General features: G+C 40.1%; 3 protein-coding genes across 12 annotated transcripts in view; 1 reads left to right on the top strand and 2 right to left on the bottom strand.

Annotated features, from left to right (window-relative positions):
* The window catches only part of GPBP1L1 (GC-rich promoter binding protein 1 like 1), a 67,700-nt gene extending 62,099 nt beyond the window's left edge, over positions 1 to 5,601 (bottom strand). For 2 of the 5 annotated variants that reach the window (XM_047870888.1, XM_047870890.1), the window contains exon 1: positions 4,837 to 4,996. The gene's annotated coding sequence lies outside the window, so the exon portion shown is untranslated. Of the gene's footprint in view, positions 1 to 4,000; positions 4,074 to 4,836; positions 4,997 to 5,466 lie in introns of those variants that run through there. The other 3 variants (XM_047870886.1, XM_047870887.1, XM_047870885.1) reach the window with 3 other exon arrangements.
* Positions 5,602 to 6,546: 945 nt separating this feature from the next.
* On the top strand, positions 6,547 to 11,299 carry TMEM69 (transmembrane protein 69). Of its 2 annotated transcripts, none has more exons than XM_047871885.1 (3): positions 6,547 to 6,891; positions 8,615 to 8,751; positions 9,900 to 11,299. In XM_047871885.1, exons 2-3 carry the CDS (start codon positions 8,710 to 8,712, stop codon positions 10,608 to 10,610), a joined length of 753 nt encoding a protein of 250 aa, XP_047727841.1. In that variant the 5' UTR covers positions 6,547 to 6,891; positions 8,615 to 8,709; the 3' UTR covers positions 10,611 to 11,299. The 2 variants fall into 2 exon arrangements, with proteins under 2 accessions (XP_047727841.1, XP_047727840.1); XM_047871884.1 differs by having other exon boundaries at positions 6,548 to 6,891; positions 8,612 to 8,751.
* A 1,802-nt stretch (positions 11,300 to 13,101) lies between these two features.
* Positions 13,102 to 16,555, bottom strand: part of IPP (intracisternal A particle-promoted polypeptide) — a 42,421-nt gene continuing 38,967 nt past the window's right edge. For all 5 annotated transcript variants that reach the window (XM_047871880.1, XM_047871879.1, XM_047871883.1 and 2 more), the window contains one exon: positions 13,102 to 15,126. In XM_047871880.1, the coding sequence (XP_047727836.1) occupies positions 14,902 to 15,126 (225 nt within the window). In that variant the 3' untranslated portion in view covers positions 13,102 to 14,901. The remainder of the gene's footprint in view (positions 15,127 to 16,555) is intronic.

Below are 16,555 nucleotides of genomic sequence, written 5' to 3'. Positions count from 1 at the left end.
ACATATATAAATACATACATATATATTTTTTTGTTTTTTAACATTTATTTATTCTGAAAGAGAGAGAGACAGAACGCTCAATCGCAAGTGGGGTAGGGGCAGAGAAAGAGGAGAAAGAATCCCAAACAGGCCCCACACTATCAGCGCAGAGCCCGGTGTGGAGTGTGAACTCACAAACTGAGATCCTGACCTGAGTCGAAGTCAGATTCTTAACTGACTGAGCCACCCAAGCGCCCCATGAAGTGCACTGTTTTTAAGAACTCTACAAATATTATTTACCACAATAATTCTACGAGAAATTACTATTATCCCCATTTAACAGAGGAAGGAAAAGGCACAGAAGAAATTTCACTTTAAACTCTCCAAGGTCACAAAGCTGTAAGTGGCAATGCTGAGATTCAAACCTGGCTGTATAACTGGTGCCCTTAATTACCACACCATGTCATCTTTGCATCAGATGTGGTGGAAACTGAGCTTCAGAATCAGAGAAAGGCGCCTGAATCCAGATCTCTCATTATGTTATGTAAATTACGTAATTTCTTGGACCCTCTGTACACTCACTTGTAGAAGGGATAAGATTATCTATTTATTAAAAAGTATTTCGAGGAATTATATACATTGGGTTATATACTAGACTCTATTATAACCCATAGCTTATGAAGCCCAAAATAAACTACCCTTCCCACCATATCTCGTAAGACTAATTAAAAAGTAGAACTAATAATTCATAAACACATAGCAGGAACACTGGAATACCTCTACCTTTTAATTAGCCAAAGAGCCCTCAAAACAACTTTTCAACATACTTCAAAGATAGCAATCATTCAGAAAAGAATTTTTTATATAACAAAATTTAAACTTACAATCAGCAGAAATAAGAGTTTGAAATCTAAAGTATACCCAAACTTAAATGAATTTGATTTTTCTGAAAACAAAATGTATTCCGCACAAATAGACCTAATGCTCAGAAAAGTGTACCAAAATTTTGTTCATGCTGGTGATTCTAGCCTGACATCTGGTTAACATAAGGCAAAGCAGTTCTATCATAGAAAAGGAAGGTAAACATAGTAAGTATGTTAAAAGTCAACTCCTTTAAGAAAGACAGCTTTCTATGTTGTTATCCTATGAACATTTTCCACTTATGTGTTAAACTACTAAGTTCTTTGCTGGCAAGACATTTTATGGTCATTTAGGAATTTCTAAACACCTTAGAACACCCAAACTGGCACCACAGTATAGCCTCTATCATTTCTTGAAGTGAAAAAGAAAAAATAATAATAGTAAAGGCTGATTGTTTGCTTTAGTAAAGGAAAATAACTATTTGATTCCTTTAAAAAAAAATTTTTTTTTCAACGTTTATTTATTTTTGGGACAGAGAGAGACAGAGCATGAACGGGGGAGGGTCAGAGAGAGAGGGAGACACAGAATCGGAAACAGGCTCCAGGCTCTGAGCCATCAGCCCAGAGCCTGACGCGGGGCTTGAACTCACGGACCGCGAGATCGTGACCTGGCTGAAGTCGGACGCTTAACCGACTGCGCCACCCAGGCGCCCCTATTTGATTCCTTTAAATACTTGCCCGGGATATTTGCAATCATCTATAAAAATTCGAGTCACATAACATTAGCAATATTTTACCTTATTAGTTAAAATTACCTGTGGACAAAAGTTCAGCCATTCTTACTTAACTATTTTTTTTATAATTTTTTTTTAATGTTTATTTATCTTTGACAGAGAGAGAGAGACAGAGCATGAGCGGGGGAGGGGCAGAGAGAGAGGGAGACACAGAATCTGAAACAGGCTCCAGGCTCTGAGCTGTCAGCACACAGCCCGACGCGGGGCTGGAACTCACGGACCGTGAGATCATGACCTGAGCCGAAGTCGGACGCTCAATCGACTGAGCCACCCAGACGCCCCAACTATTTTTTTTTTTTACTTAACTAGTTTGTTGTAGCTAGTTTTGTTTTGGGCACACTACAATTGGAAATAAAAATCAGAGTCTGATTTAGAAATGACTTGGACAGCTAGATCTCAACACACCAAATATTAAATTCCAGACAACGGCAACTACAGTCACATATGAGGTAACATATTATCTATGCTGCACCTCGATTTTTCCACCCATCTATTTGGGAAACCATAAATAACCCACTACAAAATTTACCTTTTCCATGAAGTTTTTTTTTAGTTGAGATCCTTTAAAATTTTTGTGCCTGTCAACTTTCTAATAGTCTCATTTTCACCAGTAAAGACAGCATTCATAATGGTGAAGCACAATGACTTAGAAACAGATTGCCTAGTTATCACTGTTACTAAGTACATACAATTTAACCATAAAACAAAGATATGCAATCTGCTAAAGTATGATTCAGAATTGTGTACTGTATCTATAACAGAATTTAAAAATGAATTATAAGCAGGGGGCGCCTGGGTGGCTCAGTCGGTTGAGGGTCCGACTCTTGATTTCACCTCAGATTATGATCTCCCAGTTAGTGGGATCAGCAGAGTCTGGCTCTGCAATGGCAGCTGGGAGCCTGGTTGGGATTCTCTCTCTCCTCTCTTTCTGCCCCTCCTCCAGCAAGTGCATGCTCTCTTTCTCAAAAAAAAAAAAAAAAAAAAAAAAAAAATTAAACATTTTAAAAATAAGTAGATAGGAATTATAAGCAGAAATGTGTCCCAGATTTCTTATCATTCCAAACTTATTAAAATGGTTGCATGTGCCCCCCTCAGCCAAGCTTTTAAACAGCCACTGATGAGAAAACCAGTGGATTCCATTTATTAAAAATAAAAAGGCTTAGGGGCACCTGGGTGCCTCCGTCGGTTAAACGCTGACTTCAGCTCAGGTCATGATCTCACAGTTCTTGAGTTCAAGCCCCACGTTGGGCTCTGTGCTGACAGCTCAGAGCCTGGAGCCTGCTTCGGATTCCGTGTCTCCCTCTCTCTGCTCCTTCCCCACTCGTGCTGTCTCGGTCTCTCAAAAATATATAAACATTAAAAAATAAAAAGGCTTCCTAACATCCTCCCTTATTTCAAGATCTCTGATAAGATACTATATACAGAATCAATTGAAAGAATATTTATATCAACATGTACAAACCATTTTGAGCATCTAAGTTTATGGGTTCAGTAGGCAAATGGCCAAACACAAAGCAGTTGACTTGTAATTTCTATAGAGCACTGCAAATGTTTTTCTTGTAAAATCACCAAAATAATTTAAAAACAAAAAAAGATCCTAGGAGCACTGACAAAACTAAACTTTTGTGTTAAAAGAATGCAGTATGTTAAATTGAAACTGACTCCTTAAGGAAGATGACAGCTTATTTTATTGTTAATTCCCAAGTTCTCATTCACAATTAGCATTTTTCTTATTTTATCTTTTAAGCAAATTGCAACCTGAAACTCAAGCACCTTTCCAAACACTGAAGTTATCTGTTTTTGATTTCCAGTCTATGCCTTTTTGTTTTCAGTTAAACTGGATCTGATGGCTTAAAAAGGGGGGGGGGGGGGGAGAGGGGCAAACAAAAAGGCAGCCTTTTGTTTGAAAGGGCACAACAATCAGCCACTCCACATCTAAAGTTCGTTTTCACTGGTTGTCTCACAGAGTTGCAATCAAGGTCCCAAACTTAAGAGCACTCTGATTTCCTTTCAAGTATTACACAGAAAAGACCGGAAAACTTCAGAAGTCCGTCAAATTACCAATCTGAGTCTTCTGAAGACTACCAATCACTTTAGTTTTGGACTGGATTTACTCAGGAATGTGTGACTTCTGTTACTAAAACATGACCCACACCATTAGCTGGTTTTTTTTCCTGGTAAGCAATAAATATCAAAGTTGAGAATAAGTATTTCAACAAATATGACAAACCAACCTCAGAGCACAAAGTTGGCTGATAAAATTACCATCATAGCACAATTTCAAAACTATAAGCAACCACACACACACATACACCCGCACCCACTCTTACGTAAACTTTTGGAGTAAGCAAACTTCTTTAGCCTCACCTTTCTTTTCACCTAGCAAGGACTCTTCAAGACACCAATTGCAAGAAGACCAAAATATCAAAAGATTCAGCTGCTGCCCTCGTAGAAGAAACAACCAAAAATTAAGACATGGTAATGTATTTAAGTTACTGAAGCTTAGGGCACTTCCCAAGCTACAGCCATTTTAGATTCAGCCTTTCTTTTGAATTGCATGGGGGTGGAGAGAGGTAGATTTAAAACAGTAAAAAAAATCCTCGTTAAAACTCTTCAACATCGACCAGCTTTTTTTCGGAGGAGGAGGCGATCCGTAGGTGTTGGATATCGACTTAAATCTAAATCAAAGAAAATACCTCGCTACCACGGAGAACCGAAACGCTGGTGGTTAAAGCTCTTCTTTTCCCCTCAGAGGTCCCACATTTGACTTACACTATTTTTTCCTCCTTAGGTTTTCCTTCACTGGAAAACAAAAGCCCTTGGTTCTAATTTAAGAAGGGGAGAAAAAGAAACCCGTAAACCAAGCCCCTCAACCACCAACAAGCCGGAACGCCTGGAGAGGAGCCAGAGAGCCGCAGGTGAGCGTTCCGACCCGAAGACCAAAGTTGAAGTAGAAGCGCTCGGGCAAAGCCGCTGCAACACTCGACTGCAAAGCTCCTCGCGCGGGGGAGGTGCCCCGTCCGAACCACAGGACCGCGGGCCCTTCGGCTCCTCTCCCCCTCCCGGGGCCGACCTATACCAACCACCTGTGAGAGAGCCTCCTTCAACTAGTTTCAACAGCCGGTTGGTCAGGCACCGGGCGGAGCCCCGAGCCGGGACGACTCAAGATCCCCTACCGCCCGTTTCCCGGAACCCCTACTCACCCGGCCGTAGCGGGGCTACAGATAGGGAGCATACGCGGCGTCTGAGGGCGCGTCCCCAGCTTCCTGATCCCGCAAAGGTGGAGAGCCCACAACCATAACAAAGCTCTTCCCAAAATGGCTGCCCGGCCCACACGGCCCAGGAGGGGCAAGAGGGGGAGGAGCGACGGCCAGCCGGGCCCTCCCCCCTCCGACCACGCCTCGCACACGCCCACCCGCTCGCACCTCCCACAGGAGCGCAAGCGCAGGAGCCCTGTTCGGGTGACCCTGCGGGCGCCCCACGCAGCCAACGTTCCGCCGCGTGAACGGCAGTTATTCCGTACGTGGTCCCCAACCCCCCACTTACGGCCGCTGGAGACAGTGCCCCCACCCGTCTGCCGACTTGAATTCTCTGCCCTTCCTCGCGCCGCTTGAGAGGGAGAGACCAGCCGAGTTTGGTATCCCTCCTCTTATCCCCCGGCCCAGGGCCTGGATGCGTGTGAATGAGTGGGTGGGTGTGTATGTGTGTACTGTTTTTCCCCGCCCCTTCGTCCTCCCGTACCCCACTTCTGAGCATGCTCGCGTCCCCAAACTACCCGTACAAGTACTAGGAAACCGGCTTCGTAGGATCCCGTGTTTTCCGACCCTTCCCACCTTCCACTCTTTCCAGTGCGCGCGTCGTTAAGACTTCAGCCCCCAGCGGGCCACACCGCCCGGCTCTTGAGGCCTGCGCGGCTGGTCCCGACGCGCTATACCCGCTGGGAGTGGTAGTTCCGCCCGATGGCTGGCGTCACGGCCTTGGCCCAGCGCAGGGCGTATTTCTGTCCGGAGCCTGCTCCTATGCCTGGGTGGAGAAGTTGTTTCTCCGACCCAAAGCCTCATTGGATATCGCACTACTGGAAGGGGCGGCGCTGCCATGACAGAAGGAAATAAAAGTGAAAGCCTATCGCGATTAGAAGCGGTTATTATTACGAAGAATTCGCAATGGGCCCACCCTGCACAGGACGCTAAGCTATATGGTGGCCAGCAGCCGGGAAGCTAGATTACCTAGAGTCCTGAGGCATTGGAGGAAGCGGCCAGCGTGGGCCCTTTCAGCTCTATTGTTTTCAGATGAACGCTCAAATTGCTCGGCGCTGTCTCCTTTGATAGACTGAAATGGAGGCCCAGAGAAGACACGAGACTGTCCAAGGTCACAGAGCTGATAAATAAAAATTAAAACAGAGGGTGACAAAGAATGATCTAACTTTTCAGATCAACCCAAACCAATGCTCTTATCACCATACCTTTCATGGAAGCAAAAGTCCTGCCCCTTGTACTCTTTTTTAAAATAATTTTTAAAAATCTTTATTATTATTGAGAGACACACAGAGTGTGAGCAGGGGAGGGGCAGAGAGAAAGGGAGACAGAATCCGAAGCAAGTTCCAGGCTCCAAGCAAGCTGTCAGCACAGAGCCCGACGTGGGGCTCAAACTCACAAACCGGGAGATGTGACCTGAGCCGAAATCCCACTCTTAACCAACTGAGCCACCCAGGCGCCCCCATACTCTTTCTTAATACGTTTCCAGGTCCAAGCAACGAGAATGGAAGTAAAAACAGTTTTGTTTTTCTTAGTAGTTCAGGACCCTAATACATTGTAAGATGTGGCCCATCGATCCTAGAAACCCTGTTATGAGTTCCAGAGATGGCAAACAATTTGGCCAAGTCACACGACCTAGACTCCAAATCTCTCCTACCACTATCACCTGTCATTGTTTCAGTAGTTACACTCTACCTTCCCGAACTCGGAGGGGCAGATTCTGCTGGCTGGGAAACCTAAAAGAAAGACCATTCAGGCATCCTACAGACTTCAAAAGCCGGCTTCCAGAGTTAAGATTTAAAATAATAACCCAAGATGGAAAGCCTGGCATGGGAACCAGTTCAGCGCTGGTCAAGTTCCCACCCGGACTGTTCCCCAACCCGCCCCTTCTCAGGAAGTGGGGAGGGACTGTTACCACCCACGTGCCGGAAGTTGCTTTTTCCTGAATACCTGGCTATTCTGGCGGCTCAGCTTTATTTACATCTCCTGATTCCAAGGTGGCAAGTAAGTAGCAGGGCGGCTGCCACAGGGTGCAGATTGGGAATGGGGTCACCAAGGGTTGAGAGTAAATCAAAGCCGCGAGCACTGTGGGGCAGTTTCCCGAGGATCCTTTCGTCCAGACACTTCTCTCAAATGTTCACTCTGAGGCTTTGCAGTCTGCAAGTCTTCCCTCTGGGGCAGTGGAAATACCGTCCGTTTTCACCTAAATTGAGCGGATTAACCCTTGGTTCTTTGCCCTTCATTTCCTCACCAGTTGCCGTCCCCGGGGTTTAGGCCATCACTCTTTCCCTTTAACAACCAAGAGTTGGAAATCACATGGTCATAGTGCGTAGGGAGTCCCGAAAGTGAAAAGAGCATTGAGATTTTAAGTGGGGGTGGTCCGGAAAGCTCTTACGCAGGTGATTTTGAGCAACAGTGAGTGTGGGCCCCGCAGATATATGTGTTTGAAGTCAGGAGTGGGTGTAAGTGCCATCTAAGATCTATTCATAGGACCGGGATAACCTACCTCCCTCCGTCTTTATGTTATAGAATGAAAACATTGACTGGTATGTATACAGGATTTTTCTACCCAGCCTTAAGAGCTGTAACCTAGAAATTAGTTCATTAAAATGTTTACTTAGGTAGCACATGTGGTTTTTGGATCTTTTAGACACCCATTCTCCTGATTAAGAGTGAAACTCATGTAAGACAGATCTAGATTTATCTTCTCACTCAACCACTTACTGGCTGCTTACATTAGACAGGGTTTTTAACCATTTCCCCTTGTGTAAGGTGGGAATATAGTTAATACTTTTTGAGTGCTTACTTTATGTTAGGGACAGTTCTCAGTTCTTTACATGTATTAATTCTTTTAACTTTCAAAACGACCCTATGTAGTTCTTGTAATTATTTCAAAGGTGAGTGAATTGCAACATAACAAGGTTAAATAACTTGTTCAAAGTCACATACTTGGTAAGTGGGGGAGCCATGATCCCAACACAAATTGACTCCAAAATCTTCACTCTAATTTAACAGGCTATATGTGTTCTTTCAGCACTAAGTTGATAACGTTGTTGTATTAAATGAGTTAATGCATATAAAACACATAGTTACAGTGCTTGGTTCACAGCTAAATTGTATTGATTGCTACCATCATTTGGAACTGTAAATGCCTACCCAAAATAGGTAACTAAGGTGAAAAAAGAGAACAGAGAAGCTATAACTTTCCATTTTAATGAGAGAACTGCACTTCAAGGAAACAATTTATGCAAGGTCACAACAGCTGGGGAATTATAGAGGTGTTTGTAAGATACAAATCTTCTGTCGCTGTACATTACTTTTTCAGTTACACCAAACAGCAAAAGCTAGAAGAATGGTTCAGGGGTGCCTAGGTGGCTCAGTTGGTTAAGCATCCAGACTTCAGCTCAGGTCATGATCTCACAGTTCATTAGTTCAAGCCCCGCTGAGAGTGTAGAGCCTGCTTTGGATCCTCTGTCTCCCCCTCTCTCTGCCCCCACCTCACTTGCCCACTCGCATGTGCTCTCTCTTTCAAAAAGAAATAAACATTAATAAAAATAAAAAATAAAAGAATGGTTCAGAGATGAAAAGGATCTATCTACTTAATGTGGTACTGATTTTTTGAAGACATTAATGATTGTTTTCAAAGTAAAATTCTTGAGTTACTACTTATAAAAAGATATGTATAAAATGAAGAAAATTAAGTGACATCTTGTTTTGTACACAGCAGCATACTTCTGATTCAGCCCCTCCACTTAGCTGTAAAAATGAATTAATCAGAACTGCCTGGCATCTTCCTGAGCAAGACTTTCAATTGGACCCAGCATGCTTCATTTCATCCAGAAGTTTTCTCAGGCATCTTCAAAGGTTGGTTTATTCGTCAAATTTTGTTGGCACTGCTTCGCTGAGGCAATAGCAGTGAAAAAAAAAAAAAAAAAGACAAAAATCTTTATCCTTATATATTTAGGTGATGCGGGAAAAGGTGGGTAAAACAAATTATTTCATATATCAAGTGGTAAGTCCTCTGGAAAAATATAAAACAGGGAAGGGGAATAGGGAGTATCAACAATAAACTTAAGATGGTACTTAAAAATAGGTTGGAAGAGAGGGAATAGGCTGTGCAAGCAGCTCAGGGAAGAACATTCCAAACAAAAGGAAGAAAAAACTCCAGGATGGAATCATTCCTAGCATTTTGAGGAGTCACCAAGATTCTTAAATAGCTTTTTTTTCTTTCATTCAATGCTTTTTGAGTCACTGTTCATCTATTAGCTAGTTGAAGTCTGAAATCTGCTCACTAAAGCACAGAATCAGCAGGAAAGGTTTTTATTTTGGCTGTGACCATGAAAGGCACTGGGGAGTTTTTTTGTTTGTTCGAAGACAAAGGAAAAAATATGGTTCTGACTCTCAAGTATATGGAGACAAACACATAATTTATATTCACCGTGAGAATTATGATGGGAATGTGCAGAAGATACTTACATAGTTATAGGAGCATTAATTCAGACTGGGGAATGCTTCATGCTGAATTTTGAAAGATGGGTTCCCTACAGAGAAAAGTAGGCAGAGACGTGTAGGAAGGAATGGAGCTATGGAAAGTATAGTTTCTATAAAGCTAAACTGGAAGGTAGATTGCTTTATCAATATAAAATAGCATTCCCACAGTAATTAACACTGCTTCTTTTGCAAGTTATAAATAGAAGAGGCAGTTTAAAATGCCAGATCCTAAAGGTGTACTCTTTACCTGTTTCTCTTTCAGATACTCCTTTCATGGGATAAGGTTAGTGGTAGGAAAAAATACATCACTAGGTTTCTATTCAGTTTCTTTTGCATGTTTTATCACTATTTGCTAGCCTTAGCTAGCATTAACATCACCCTATAGTACAATCTTTTTGTAAGTTTGATGTACTAATAGAAAGGAGATGGTTTGTTTTTATATTGTTTCAGTTTGGGATTAACTAAGAAATTGCTATTATTTTAAAATTTGTTTTTGTCTACTGGTTCTGTTTTCTCTTTAGATGCTGAAGTACTCTTTCACATTCCGACTAGGAGCCAGCAGAATAGAAACACTTTCTCTCAAGACATGTCTCCAGCAAAACTTTTCCCCTTTGTTGCCAGGGCCTTGGTTTTTCTCATCATTTCCAGTGTATATGAACAAGACACAATACTATCATACTTCCCCATGCAGCTTTAAGAAGCAGCAGAAGCAAGAAGTCCTTCCAACCAAGCCACCAGGCACCATAACTTTCCTGCTTGAAAGCCCAAAGCCACTATTATACATAATTCTGGCAGGAGTAATCCCCTTTGTTGCTCCACCACTGGTCATGGTGATGGCAAAGACTTATATCCCCTTATTAGCTTTTACTCAGATGGCTTATGGAGCCAGTTTCCTATCTTTCTTGGGAGGGATCAAATGGGGTTTTGCTCTGCCAGAAGATAATACAGCCAAACCAGACTTCCTCAGTTTAGCTAGTAGTACGCCTCCTCTTCTGTTTTCATGGTTTGCCTTCCTTATTTCTGAAAGACTCAGTGAAGCTATAGTCACAGTAATAATAGGTTTGGGGATAGCATTACACATTGAACTTTTTCTCTTGCCACATTATCCCAACTGGTTCAAAGTCCTTAAGATAGTAGTCACTTTAGTGGCTTTGCTTTCATTTGTAATCACTTTACTAGTTAAAGATATTTATCCAGAGAAAGGACTCAAGAAGCCTGGTCAAGTAGAATAAATATAAAAACTACTTTGTAGATAATGTTAGCATGTTGGCTACAAGCCTCGTAAAGTTGTGTTTGGGCATCACCTTTTTCTTCTTCTCCTGTTTAGCTTTTGCTCCCCATCAGTGGTTATTTATTCACAGATTTTTTTTTTTCATTTCTAGAAATCTTTATTTCCTAGGAATTATTTGATAAGAGTTTGAAAATCCCTAACAAGTCATTTTCACTTTAGGTTACATTTTTCAGTGTGTATGAATTATACATAACATTTTAATGTTTTACTTGTTTTGAAAAACGTAAAATGAAAAAATATATATATAAAATGATAAAAATGAAAATCCTTTTTGCTAGAGCCTTATGATCATTGAAAAAAGACACACATATTCTCCCATAAGAGGAAAACCCTGTATCCATGAGTGTTTGAAAATAATAGGTGGTTCCGTTGTGGGGTTGTCATTGCACTTGACCCTGAGAATTGCATTTCCAAGCTCATTTTATCTGGTATAATCTAGTTATATGAGCTGAAAGGATCTGTGGCTCTAAAAGTCAGTAGGGAGCAGTATCATAAGGGGAAAGCCATATTCAAAGAAAGCTGGACACATTTTCCAGTTTGTATCCAATTTTTATAGACACAACCCCATCTTCAAATATCATCAGCTGGTCAAAAAAATTTTTAAATAAAGTCACAAGTATGTATAAATTAGGAAAAGTAAAGCTGGAGCCATCTTGATGTTCTATCAAGCAGGGTGATCTAGTTTTACACAACTCAGAAGCTTTTTTAAAAACAGAAGCAACACCTTAGGTTCTAACTTGAAAACAGTCTCTTGAGATTGTCTTCTAAAAAAAGGAAAAACAATTTAATTGGCAGAAGACTATAAATCAGTAGGAGCACATGGGTGACTCCGTTGGTTAGGTGTCTGACTGAATCTCAGCTCAGGTCATGATCTCATGGTTTGTGAGTTTGAGCCCCACATCAGGCTCTGCTGGCAGTGCAGAGCCTGCAAGTGATTCTCCCTCTTTCTCTGCCTCTCTCCTGCTTGCTCACTCTCTCACAATAAATCAATAAACTTAAAGAATATAAACCTGGTATATGTTATTTTTGGATAATGTATTCAAATATTAGTTAACTTGATTTTCGTAAATTGTGTGTTGAAATCCTAGCCCCAATATCTCAGAATGTGACCTTATTTGGAGACAGGGTCTTTACAGAGGTAATAAGGCTAAAATGAGGGCATACAAGTAAGCTGTAATGTAATATTACCAGCATTCTTTTTTTATTACCAGTATTCTAATAACAAGGGAAAACTTAGAGATAAACATGCATACAGGGAAAATTGCCATGTATACATGAAGGTGGCCATCCACATTCCAAGGATTCCTAGAATACATGCCTTCCTTTCAGCCCTCAGAAGGAACCAACTACCAACAAGTTGATTTTAGACTTCCAGCTTCCAAAACTATGAGACAATAAATTTTATTGTTTAAACTTCTGTGGTACTTTGTTACACCAGCCCTAGCAAACAAATATAATACCACAGAGCTAGACCTTGTTCTGATCAGTGAGAAGCTTACCAATAAAACCACCACACAATCCTTCTTTATTAATGCAGAGAATATGTTACCTACAGTCTGACACTAAAGAAAAGAAACCTTACACTTTAGAAGCTCTTTCTCAGATTCTACTCACAGTGTTTTGGTGAGGAAACTGCTTCTAAATTACATGAGGACTGCACAAATTAAAACTCTGATCTCAAATTCATCATCTTTCAGAATAGGGGCAAGTCACTTAAGCTAGTTGCCCAATTTCAATAAACGAGGCAGGCAAATGCACTTTGCAAGTGAATTACAGTGTATGATTCTTTAAGAAAACTGATTCTAGGGGCACCTGGGTGGCTCATCAGTTAAGTGTCAGACTTCAGCTCAGGTCATGATGCACAGTTTATGAGTTCGAGCCCTGCTTTGGATTCTGTGTCTCCCTCTCTCTCTGCCCCTCCCCCACTCATGTGCTCTTGAGCTCGCTCGCTCTCAAATATTAAAAATTTTTTTTAACTGATTTTAAAGTACATCCAACTTTACATTGCACAGGACGTCTTGAAGTATATTAGATTGTCAAATATTAAAAAAAATTTTTTTTTAAGTTTATTTATTTTGAGAGAGACAGAGAGAGCAAGTGGGGTAAGGGCATAGAGAGAAAGAATCCCAAGCAAGCTCTGCACTGTCAGAGCAGAGCCCGATGCAGGGCTTAAATTCATGAACCATGAGATCATGACCTGAGTTGAAATCGGACACTCAACCAACTGAGCCACCTAGGTGCTCCAAGATTGTCAAATATTTTGAAGGAAGGTCACATTAACAGCTGCTCAGAAAACAGATTTAAATGTAAGAACTAAATGTGCAAGTCCCTAAAGGTAAAACAAAACACTAAAAAACTTGGTCAATCCTATTAGTTTGGTGGTGATCCAGGAACACCACTAATAAACTAAGTTATAAGTAATACAAGGAAAGCAAAAATCAACATACTTTATTAGTACATTATTTTTAAAACAGTGTCATTACCCAAAAAATAATAAGCATTTTTACAATTATCTATTTACAGAGATTGTCTGGACCTGTTAAGCCCAAACATGGATTGTCTTGACAGGTTTCTGCCACCACAATACAAAATGCCTCCCTCACAGTGCCATTTTAGTTTGGCACCAGGCAATAATGAGAACTAAATTACAGTAGTATTTTTTAAATCTCTTTTGAACCAGAATGCAGATTTTCTATAACTAGAAATATTAAAGGCACATAAATTAGAGCTTCAATAATTTACAAATGATCTTGATACTTCATTCCTTGACATTTTATAGATCTCAGCCAAGCATCTATGACACTTCAGACTTTCAGGATACCCCAAAGAAAGGGACACAGAGCTTTGTGTCAGCACTACTTGGGCTTTTCTTAATACATGCATATGGTTAAGTTATGGAAGAAAGTATTCTTGTGGGCCAATCCAAATATTTTGGATATGAGTGCTGAGTCTTTAATGCTTACCAAAGATTGTGTATCTAAATAAGCTGCTGATCCCTGTTAACAATACCCTGAAGAACTTTAGTAAAGAAAAAGGGAAATCAGGGATATACAAATCAAATCCTGGAATCACTAGGTAAACGTAAATGTATGCAAGACCTTTAATATGTATGGTTCCAAACGACTAGTGGAAATAAATAAAATAATGATCATGTACACAAAGAATGTTCCTCAGAACTGGACAGAAAACATTCTTTAGAATGTTTCTCAGGTGAAAAATGAAAAGTTCTGAGAAGCAGTTTTGGATCAGAGTCCTTTAACTTAACAATGTCTATAAAAGCTTCATAGGTACCTACAATTCCACTTTTTCCAAGCCAGGCAGTAGACTTTGTACTAAGTTCATACTTAGGCTTGCTCAAGTACAAGTAAGCTTTACCAAGGTTGATGGTGTAATAAAATTCCCTCTTCCCAAAGCCAAACTAAGAACTATTTAGAAAATAGGTGTTAACCTCCCACTAGGCTCTGTTACCCATTATATTATCCAATTGCACTAATGGACTATCAATAAGAACCTCCTAGTAATTCCTCACTTGCATTTTCAGCATTAAGACAAAAAATATAAGTGAACAAAGGCTTTTTTAACCCTGTGAACAATAGGCAAAAATGTATCAATCTATATAAACATCTATACAGATAGCTAGATATTTCCCACATGTCCCTCCCAGTGTATCTGCTGCTAATAAAAAGTCTGGGGCTATTGAAAACTCCTGGCATCAAATGAAAGTAGGGAGTTGTTTCATTGGCTTTTTTCTGTAGGTTCAACTATGGCCATGAAAAATTGTGCTATAGACTGAATCATGAATGTACAGACATCTTTAAACTGTCTCACTAAAATTCTTATATCACATAAGGGTCATGTTACAGCTTGGCTTGCCCTGGAGAAACAGCTAAAGGGGCTATTAGCCAAGAAGCTTCTAGCAAATCATTTTTACAATTAGGACTCTTCCCTTAGGGGAAAATTCTAGAGCAAAAACAGCATTGCTATTGGTAAGCTTAACAAATTTGTGTGAGTTCTTTATTAATTTAGGATATGTTCCATATCTCTTCTCACTCAAATTCTTTTTTTTTTTTTTCTTCTCACTCAAATTCTTAGAAAAATCATTCTTCAGTCATCTAACCTATCAAATACATGGAAAACTCCACAGAATCAGAGGGTCCTATCACCAAATACATATGTGATTTGCAAACAGTTTATTTTCAAAATGTTTCTTGTGCTCCCTTATGCTTTATATTTCATAGTACAGCAACACCACCTTCACAACGACTGGTGATCATGTTACCGATTTCTGTCCATGTATCTGAAAGAGGGTTATAAACTTCAACAGAGTCCAAGGTACCTGGGGCCAAGAAATCATGGCTGGAAGATCGACCTCCAGAAACATACAGAAGCCCATTAACTGCCACAACACACATGCCTGCTCTAGGCACTTTCATCGAAGCAACTTCAACCCACTTTTCCTGGTTAAGAGGAAATAAAAAAAGAGCAGAAATCATAAAATGGTAACAGAGAAAACTGTTGAGAAATCAGATACTCTAGTTCTTTTTACATGTTTAAATTTCAAACTCACAATCCAGTCATATAAACATTTTCAAATGAACTTTTGAGTAGGCATAGACAAAAGTAACGAGTTTAGAGGAAAACAACTGAAAAACATGTTTGATTAATTATAAATCATGATCAGGAGACAATCTAGAAATCCCTTATAGGCAGGCGTTCTATAAAACTAGTTCTATTGAATATAAGTAGGTAATGCACACACACACACACACACACACACACACACACACACACACACACCACAAACCCACAAAGCTCCAAGAAGAAAAAAGCTTCTCTATACAGAAGGACTTTAATATGCTAATGACCTTTATTAATCTCCAAGATAATGATATTGCTATCAACACTTGCCCAGTTATTAACCACGGAATCCTTTTTTTCAAAGATCATCTAGTGGAGTTAATGATTTGCAAAATGTATTTTCAGAAAAAGTATAGATCGGGGGTCAGAAACTATAGCCTATTTTGGTGAGAATGATTTTTCCAGATTAAAAGATTATTTTAAAATATAAGAATATTTCAAATGGTGTTGGGAAAAATGGGACTATATGCCAAAGAATAAAACTGGACCACCTTCTGACACCATACACAAAAATAAGCTCAAAATGGATCAAGGACCTAACTGTGAGACCTGAAACCATAAAAATCCTACAAGACAGCACACACAGCAATTTCTCTGATATCAGCTGTAGCAACACTTTTCTAGCTAGGTCTCCTGAGGAAAGACAAAAATAAATAAAAGTAAATATAAACTGTTGGGACTACATCAAAATAAAATGCTGTTTTCTGCACAGTGAAGAAAACAATCAACAAAACAAGAAAACAACCTACTGAATGGGAGAAGATATTTGCAAATGACATATCTGGTAAAGGGTTAATATCCAAAATATATAAAGTGCTGTTACAACTCAATACTATAATAATCATCATCATCATCCAATTAAAAAATGGACAAAAGACATGAACAGACATTTCGCCAAAGAAGACATCCAGATGGCCAACAGACATGTGAGAAGATGCTCAACATCACTCATCATCAGGGAAATGCAAATCAAAACTACAATGAGATACCACCTCACCCCTGTCAGAATGGCTAAAATCAAAATACAAGATGGGGCACCTGACTGGTTCAGTTGGTTGGGCATGTGACTCTTGATCTTGGGGTCATGACTTTGAGCCCCATGTTGGGCGTAGAGATTACTTAAAAAAAATAGAAATAAAAATATAACACAGGAAACAAAGTGTTAGTAAGGATGTGGAAAAAAAGGAACCCTCGTGCACTGCTGGTGGGAATGCAAACTGGTACAGCCACTGGAGAAAACAGTATAGC

Source organism: Prionailurus viverrinus, chromosome C1 (assembly GCF_022837055.1).
Source record: "Prionailurus viverrinus isolate Anna chromosome C1, UM_Priviv_1.0, whole genome shotgun sequence".
NCBI classification, from domain to species: Eukaryota; Metazoa; Chordata; class Mammalia; order Carnivora; family Felidae; genus Prionailurus; species Prionailurus viverrinus.
This window is presented reverse-complemented; position numbering and strand designations above follow the sequence as displayed.

Excerpts from the sequence above, each read along its gene's own strand:
- TMEM69 (XM_047871885.1), top strand. The coding sequence starts at position 8,710 with ATGCTTCATTTCATCCAGAAGTTTTCTCAGGCATCTTCAAAG. Across the intron at positions 8,752-9,899 it reads TTTCTCAGGCATCTTCAAAG|ATGCTGAAGTACTCTTTCAC; the intron begins GTTGGTTTATTC and ends TTTTCTCTTTAG.